The sequence below is a fragment of the Buceros rhinoceros genome, unplaced genomic scaffold, assembly GCF_000710305.1.
Source record: "Buceros rhinoceros silvestris isolate BGI_N320 unplaced genomic scaffold, ASM71030v1 scaffold37956, whole genome shotgun sequence".
Lineage (NCBI taxonomy): Eukaryota > Metazoa > Chordata > Aves > Bucerotiformes > Bucerotidae > Buceros > Buceros rhinoceros.
The window spans coordinates 37,726-47,043 of record NW_010417738.1 but is presented as its reverse complement, the minus strand read 5'-3'; the positions used below and the strand labels follow the sequence as shown (position 1 = coordinate 47,043).

The following is a 9,318-nucleotide window of genomic DNA, read 5'->3' as shown; positions in this document are numbered from 1 at the left end:
CTCCCCACCCACCCCAAGAGATTAGTAAAATAATCTTGATACCTAATAATACCACACTGAACTCTGGTGAAAGACTCCCAACCAAGGATCAAAAGCATGTGATGCTCATTAATAAAGATGTCTAAGCTCAGCAGAGGAAAACTTTTTGTTTCTACTGCTTTGTAGGAAACATGGTACCAAAGCACTCTACCTGTCAAAAATACATTAAGATAATTGTTGGAAACAAGGAATTTAGAACTCCAAGACACAGAAGTTTTCTCATACTGTACTTCCTTACCTATCAGAAATATGATTTAATTCTTGTGCACATAAGTACATCTCATGCTTAGAATCTTATCTTTAAGGTCACTGTTTTATTAGTACCAGCAGTGTTCATACAGACAAATGCTTGCCTAATATTAAGCTGTATCATATATTCTCAAAGAATATTTTGAGGACCTGTATTTTCTTCAAGATCTAGGCTGAGTAGTACAGTCTGAGCACAGTCATGCAGAGTGCCTTGTGTCATCCTATGAAAAGACTGAAAGCAGTGAAAGTGTATGGAGGTAAATGCTGATTATAGAAAGTGCAGCTTCCTGCCTCACCCCCTGAGCATCCTAGGAGGATGCACAAAAAGCACCAAAGCAGTCTCCTCACCAAAACGGCTTTGTTCTTTGACAGCGGTTTGAAAGCTGCCATGGACCAGTTTATGTAATGCCCCTGTGCAGAAAGTAGCGGCCCCATTTCTCTGTGCGATTTCTGTGCTTATATGACCTCTTCTTAGGGGGAATGAGACCTCCTCGAGAACACATTGACTGAATTTGCTACCTTCATAAAATCATTACTACAAGTAAAGTAAAGGAACCACAGGCTCTGTCCTTTGTTTGGCATACCAACAAACTTCTTGCAAATCTCTTAGGAAAGGAATGAAGTTACCCCTGAATACTAGGAGAGGATGTCAGTTGTAGACAATGCAGGAGCCAAGACAGGAATGGCATTTTGTAGTATTTGGAGAACATACTGAGGAATGGAAAGTAAAATGGCTGTAGCATGAAAAGAGCAGAAAACATTAGCTTTTGAAGGTAAGACAGATGACCCTTCAAGGAGTATCTAACCTCTTGACCATGTTACCATGCAGCACAAATCTAAGTAATGAAACCAAATTTTTACTGCAGGGAAGTTTACAGCACAAAATAGAACTGTGATTAAAAGAAATATAAATTTAAAAGGAGACCTCACCCATTTTCCTAAATAACTGTGTAAGGGAAAACTATGCCTCTATGAGTACATTATAGCATAGCTGCAAGGAAAGACCCCACTCCTGAAGACATTTCCTAATGTGAACAAATTCATCCACACCCAGACTGCCACTGAGAGAATCCTTTTGATCCCAGTGAGACAGTGCCTGTGGGTAAAGACAGGATTTTTGTTGGAAAATTTACAGCATGAGCAACATCTCAAATTCTTTTCTTACAATTCTATTCTAGATATCTGTCTATAATCCAAAATGCACTTGTTCCTTTCAATATGATATTCTGTCCTTGTGCTCTTGCATTTGTGCCGTTCTGTCTTAACCTGCTTCCCTTACTAGTGTCCATTGGACTGCATGTCTGATATTCTACAAGCCTTGTTTATCCTTCAGGAAAGTACATTCTTCTTTTTATCCCCTAATTCAGAGGCTGAAGAGTTGATCCCAGAAGAAGGACTGGGCTGTTTCCGGCTGGTTTTTGTTTTGATTTTATTATTGCTCACAATAGCTGAAATAAAATTCAAAGTGTAAGGAGATACAAAACAAACATTTTTTTTGTGGTGAACTGATGAAAGAAACGTTCGCTAATACTCTGTCAGTGTTTCAAGGAGGAGGTTTGTGAAACAGAGCAGCAAGTTGGGGCAACAATGAATGCCTTTGTAGTGAAAAGTAGAAATATGTGCATTTTTCCAGGGGAAGAGTACTTTAAAAAGAATTGTCAATTGTCATCTGTTGGTCTAGAACATAAGCAAAGCTAATCAATTAAACAAGATTATATCTGAGATTTGTTTTGGTGTTTGGAGATTGTGAGTAGACAAGGCATATAGCATTACTTAATGATTTGTTTAGTGACAAATGTCTGGACAGTTAATGTCCAACCAGCGTTTAGCAGCTTTCCCTCCTAGGAAGAACTTTTCTATCAAGTTTTAGAGAAACTTGGTAATGGGTGTCTCCTGTCTTTCAGCAGATTTCCAAAGACCTGTAAACTCTATCTCTGTACCTTCCATCTACTGTCTTTGCATGTGAGTTTATTATCCTGCTCATTGGTCTTTACTTGGTACCTAGAAGTGCAACTAGTCCTGCCAGGCATCCGGAAGGGATGAATTCCTCCCTAGAATGGTCACTGGCATTACTGGTGGGTGTTAGCTTTGTGCAGCTTGTGTTACTTTGCTAACAGAGAAGATGATTGCTGCAGATGGGCAATGCACACAGAAAACTGTGCTTCTGGGTTGGGCGTTAAACTGACCATATAGAGATATGACTTTAATTACATGGATAATTGGGCTCCCTTTTTCCCCCCCATTTCCACGTCCTCAGGGCTGGTGGACTCTTATCACCCTCTTCTGCTCCTCTTCTGGATATCAAGTGCCAGGCAGCCTCCTTCAGTCCTTAGCTGGAAGGAGTTTGAGATCAGGTCTTTCAAACTGTGGAGGAGTCTTTTTGCCACTGATTTTATTTTGGATATTGCAGGTTTGTTGTGGAATTTGTCCTCCAATGATCAGCTGAAGCACCTGTTGATTAGAGAAGCCCTGCAGACACTCACTGAGGCTGTTCTTATCCCTTACTCGGGCTGGCCAGATCGAGATTACCCAAAGTCAAGTGTTTTACCTGACCCTGATATCTTCTACAATGCCACAGGATGCTTGAGGTGAGCACTCAGTCTACAGCTACCCAAAACAATAGTGATGATAAAACAGGCCTGCACACTTCTTTTCTTTCTTGCTTTGAACTTTGATGGCTCCAAGAGAAGAGTTTGCATACAGATCGTATTTTGAAATGTGTTATGTGTATCAGACCAGAAGAATTACTGCTCAATACAATGAAAACAGCTTCCTTTATAAGGGTCCTATATATTCATTTGATGGGTACTCCAGAGACTAAATATATCCATCACAGAGGACAGTAATCAGAGGCCTGGTTGCAGTGCATAGTTGCACTGAATTCGAAGAGATCCTTCTCTGAGTAATAGTCATTGGTGTGGTGTATAGTATTAGCCCCTGACTGATGATGGAAACAAAGCTTTTTCAAGTTGTTGTAGGAGTGGTATAAGAAATTAGCACTGCAAAAAAGCTAACAGTAAATTAAAAGATACTTTAAACCTTTGTGTGCCTTTTAAAGCTGTTTTAAGACTCTAGTGTAGTGATTTCCAAACTTTTTTGATCATATACCCATATCAGTAAAAACCTTTCGAGTGGACTCCCTCAGTATATGTATATTTATTTATTTTTAAATTATATACATGTACTACTGTACTAATGTATTATGTACATTATAAAATATACATAAAAATTAAATAGGATGATATAAAGATGGAATAAACAGTTTTAATTTTTAAAATTTTATATATTAATGATACAAAAATATTTCCTTCTTTCACCCCAGTGGACTGTCTTGTACACCCCCTGGGGAGACCAGTGCTGTAAAGGATGTATAGCATGCGACCTTTAAAGCCTAGGTCTAAAGTTATATGATCTGCTGATACAAATACAAGAGTCACACTTCCATACCATGTGAAGTTCTTTGACCCATATAAGTATCGTTTAAAACCACTTTGTTAGTACCTTTTTCATAAACATAATTCCTGCTTCATTTTAATTTCTAAAATGTATGATGCATAAGAACCAACTGTCCACTGGAGTCATATAAAAATATGCCTACTCTACAAACTCAAAATATTTAAGACCTTTATACATAGCTGGAGTATGTGTCTATACTTCAGACTGGCAGAACAGATTCGTGATTGCGCTTGTTGAAAAGTAACAGTGGAAAACACCATGAAAAGTTCTAGGCTATAGCAGGTAAAGCAGTTAGGTTTATTTCTTTGAAACACAATTTCTTTGTTGTGCTGGAGCAAAACACAGTTATAGGCAGTAATAGGGTTTTTATCATCACATGCCTCCATTTAGAGAATTTGATTCTACGTAAACAAGAAAACCAGTTTTCTATGAACAGTAAAGAAAATTCACTATATTTATAAATCACTGTTTCAGGGTAGCCTCAACAGAAATTTGTTGCCGTGTATGTTTTATTCAAGCAGTGGTAATGATGTTTTCAGTCAATAACTCATGGTCAGTTCCTTTGAGCAGGCTCAGGTTCAGATACCCAGGAGTGTTAGCATTTCCCATGAGAACCTCAAAGCTGTCAGCTTTCTCTCACAATTTTTTCCCTTTGCACTATACCGTTGTACAGCCCCGTAGGTGCCATTTGGGCTACCGAAAGAGTAATATACTTGAAGGATTAGTTCTGGTGTCATAGGTCCATCAGTGGGACAACTGAAGTGTGCGTGTACCCAAGCACTTTCTTTCAAGAGACTGAGCAAATCATCTTCATCCTCAGTGATACTGGGTGTTAATGGAACCACAGTGTTTTCTGCCATTTGTGCTGGGTAAGTTCTGCTCACTTGCTGTAATACCTGCTGAGTCCTACCAGCTTTAGCAGGCACGGGAGCAGTTCTCCTGGCAGTAAGCAGAACATGCTCAGTGGTGGCCATGTCACTCTTCTGCTTGGCATATAAACTACACCCAATAGTTACATCCAGTGGCATCTCCAAGGACCCTTTGGATAAATACATAGAGTTAATCTCAAGCACGTAACCACATCTAAATAGCCAACTTGGAAAGGGGACCAGGGTACCTACAAACACAGAGGTGTTCAGTTTTCAGCTGCTGCCAAAGATGTTTACTCTGGTTTATCACAATATATAGCTAAACTGATAAGAAAATGACTTCACCTAAGTTAGGAAAATCCATTTTTTAAATCAAAGTAAGCCCTATCCAAATTTTTGCACAAGTTCAAGTAAATTGAGGCCATGCTGCAGCCATAGAGTGGATGAATACATATACAGCTCTGTATTAACTACTGCAATCGTCTAATAGCCTCATAAGTGCAGTAGCAGCTACTACAGAGAAACACCAAAGACCTCAGTAAAGTCATCCCTAAATGACTGAAGTATTAAAATCACGTATAATAAAAACACTTCTAAAAATAACAGTTGATAAAACTGTGGCCCTTCACGAGTTCAAAGTCATTGCACATTAAGTAAGTACAAACCTGAGTATCAGAGATGCAAGTCTTTTGTTTGCACAATCAAAAATGCATGAAAGGACATAATCTGAAATAATTAATGAGTAATGTATGAGTGCTAAGGTATGACCTGAATTTTAAAATTTTCTTAGTAAAGTACAAGGAATTCCGTTTGAAATTCAGAGGCTGGCAAATGCCCAGTTTGGCCTTACACGCACCTGCTTTGCTAACATGTCCTATAGCAGAGTAGTTGTATCTGCATTACATACATTTTTACTGTGTAAACAGCTCTGTATTTGACTCGTGGTTTCAGAAGACAAATGAATTGTTTGCTATACAAAATACTCAACAGTAAAGCACCTTTTTCTGCAGGAACTCCTGTCAGCCCACTAACTACTAATTAACTTCCATCGCTAAGTAATAATTAGCTTTTATTTACCTGGATTGCTCAAAAGCGAATACAGACAAACATTAACTACCCATAATAAACTCTCTCTAGCTAACACTAGTGATGTTGTCTATGAAGTGAAGCAGGTTGTCCTTTTTCATATTAATCACCCCAAGCTGTGTTTGTACAGAAACCAGTCTGGCTGTTAGGTGTGCTGTTCTGTGGTGGTGTGACTTGCTCCTCTCCTGCAGAGTTTGGACTCTGGAACTGTCTCTTCCCTATGATCCAGTTGATGGGGGCAGAGAATCATTCTCAGTTTTAGCATGGTATTACTCTTTCTGAGCTTGTTGCAACAACTTGACATATAAGGCAAAACAGTAGCCGAACTGGTTAAAATTAAAGTAGATTCTGAACATACATTACTCTGTACATGAAGTCCATGAGTGGGGCTGCTCTGTAGCTGCAGTTAGGTCTGCAGATTTATTGAAAAATCTCTCGACTGCCCTTGTCTAGATGCTCAAGGATACATCACCTATATTAAAAATACGATGTCCATATTCTAGTCCTCATTTTTAGGAGCTTGAACACTGAAAGTTATAATGAGAACAAGAAGGGCTTGAAAATTCACAGGTGCAGCTGATCTCCAGGATTGCCAACGTACTTTCTAGCAGATAAATGTTTTTGATGACGCTTACCATATTTGTACAGACTCAATATCCAAGATTTTTAAGATTAATCATTTTGGGTCTCTTTATTGGAAATTAACACACCTACCAAATTAGATGACTAGTAGTATTTCTTCCTTATGCATTAATTTAAAAAAAAATCTCTGCACAAAGAAATGCTGAAAACTAAAGGAGGAGCACACCACAAAGTAAGAAAACGGTGCGCTGGGGGAATGATGTTACTAATGAAGATATTTGAAGAGCGTATATGTATTTGCCAGAATATAAATCTGTAATTAGTCTTCCCTTTTGTAATACTAACACGTTTGTTGGGCGTGTTGTTAAGTCTATAGCCTGCGGCTTCTGTCACAGGGTAAAAATACTACTTTGAAGTGCAATACGTTATGCATAGTATAATACCTAGTTATAGGAGAATGCCAAAACTTTTTTTCAAAAATTTACATACATGTATTTACTGAAAGGGACACCCACACTCCAAATCTAGCACTATCTTTTGACGTGGGCATATGCACTGTGCCACACAGTTACCAACTAATAAATTACAGCTCTCTTCATCTTCTTCAGCAGAATTTCAGGAGGACTCAGGATTCAGAAGTGAATCCACATCTAGCAGATAATACTGCAGATGCTAACACTGCATTGAGTGAATGACCAGATCACTCCCCGTTCTGCTAACCAATTTATGCCAAAAGTAATGTCAAGTCCTGAGTCTCGGCTGCTTGTGTCAGTGTATGCAGTTACTGATAAGGAAGTCTGATAATTAGAAGTATTTGTAATCCTGTTCTCTAGGTCTGTAATTTGTCGTAAAGCATCACAGGTCACAGAAGTTAACGTAAATAAAAAGAAGCTGCGTACACCACACAATTCTGAGTGGCAGTTAGAATAGGTAATGGTATTGTTCAGTCCTGAAACATGATAAAAAGCACCGTGCCCTGAACAAACAGAGTAAGCCAAATCAAAAGACTTCACTGGTTGCCTGACAACAAGTTGAACAAGTACAATTGATGTATTAAACTATCTGGAGGAGTATTGCAGACTTTCGCAGACAAGTCTTGTTGGATTTTAAAGGTAACATCACTTTTTGGTCTGAAAGTCCTACGTGTGACAGTTCCATGTCCAGTTCCAATACAAATTGGCAGAAGTCTTCAAGATAGTTAGCCTCCTCCTCCATACTCCTTCTCTGAGTCTGAATGGGTAAGAAGCCAATAGCATGCAGAACATGTGGGTTTGAATATTATTTACATACATAAGTGAATTTCTGACATGACTCTTTCTCTGATTAAAAGGAAAGCTTAGTAGAAGGCTGTCTGTGGTACACCTTGAAAGCTGGTAATGATCTTGTTCCGCTTTTACCTTGAAATTGTTCCCAAAAGTTCTCCAATGCTGAACTTTCCAAAAATTATCTTTAGTGGTCACATTTCCTCCTGCAGAACATTTCATTTAAGTTTTGGAGCTAGCAATCACAATTACTATGTTTCATTACAGAGTCCTCCTTTTTAATTGCTCTTTAACTGGAGCATCCTATGGCTCTGTGCATCCTAATTCATCAAAACTTTCTTGACAACTATCTCCAGAAAAGTCAGCTAACTTCTCTGTACCTGGTTCCCCAACCAGAAAAATAGAAATACCACTTCCTTTGTCATTATTATTTTTCATGCTTTGTGTGTCCCAGTTCCCTTTTAAGCTCTTTGTGAACTATCCAGTGACCCATGGTGACGGTGGAAAGGTGTAGCTGGAGGAAGTCGAATCATTGCACTTCAGACCAGAGGCTGTGTAAAAATCCCTGTCCATTTGCTCTGGAGAGAAGTGAAACCAAAGCTCTCACTCAGTGTTGGGAAGTGTAATGGCAGCTCAGTTTCATAGTGGAAGCTTTTGAGAAAGAATGTAAAACAAATGACTGATGATAACAAGTCCTTGAACCAAGGCCTCTTGCATAGCATTGCCATTCCTTTAAGCTTATTTCCATCCATTCTTATCTTCCCTTGCCTCCTCTTCAGTTTATCTGCTCCCCCAATTCCTGACAGGAATTCTGGTATTTCCCACAAGCAGCTTGCAGCACGGCGCCTGCAGTTACTAAGGAGATCCCCAGATACCTTTCCCTCCGTGTTGCATTTTTGAACTGTGTAAGGCATGAAGGGAACAGAATTTTCTGAACTACTTCAGAAAATTGTTATCACATAATTGAGTTAAGTTCAAATTACTAGTTTCAGCAGAATGAGTCCCAGGAGCAAAAGCCCTCTTCTTATCAGTTGTGTGGATCATTCACAGCAGTGCAAAAACCTTTTCCAAAATAGTCATCCAGTGTGTGACTCAGTGCTGACTTAAAGGGAGTATTCCTTTCTTTGGTGCCATTTACAATCTAACTGAACATATATTATCGTTCTGTTTCTTTCAACATCACACTTGATTTTACTATGCCACATTTCTTTATTTACCTCACATCTCTGCATGAAAACAATGCTTTCCAATAGGGAAGTAGCTGATAGTTCACACATGCCACAGGAACATGGGTAAACGGCTGTTTTGGTTACAGATACAGTGACACTGTGCATGTGTGCAAGCGAGAACATAAGCAGCAAATATGGGATGAGATAAATGAGGCATATAGACAGATACAATGCAGCCACAGTAGTATGTGATCTATTTTGGGCATGTCACCAGGATTACCATATTTAAGCATGCCAGAAGTCAGAGATTTTTAATAGATGATGCCAAAATATAAGTTCCGAGTCAATCGGAGCATCCCTGCAAGCAGTAATCTCCCTGAGGCTGCATTCTTCCCATGCTGTGTTCTCCCAAACATTAATACTACACAGAGTAGAGACAGCAGAAATTGGATAGCAGAAGAGTTTTTCTATGAGAAAACTCTTGAGCTTGTCTCCAGTGGATCCTCTTTTCCATGGATGTATTTGTCTCAGTGCACTTCTGATGAAGTGCAAGTAAAACAAATTTGCACAGCAGACTTGAAGATTTCTAGGTACCTGTGAATTCCT

General features: G+C 39.0%; 1 protein-coding gene across 1 annotated transcript in view; it reads left to right on the top strand.

Annotated features, from left to right (window-relative positions):
- Window positions 1-225: 225 nt before the first annotated feature.
- LOC104495317 (plakophilin-2-like) overlaps window positions 226-9,318 on the top strand; it is a gene marked incomplete at its 5' end in the record, with an annotated part of 19,473 nt that continues 10,380 nt past the window's right edge. Inside the window, 2 exons of the mRNA XM_010138269.1 lie at window positions 226-245; window positions 2,688-2,876. Of these exons, the coding sequence (XP_010136571.1) occupies window positions 226-245; window positions 2,688-2,876 (209 nt within the window). The remainder of the gene's footprint in view (window positions 246-2,687; window positions 2,877-9,318) is intronic.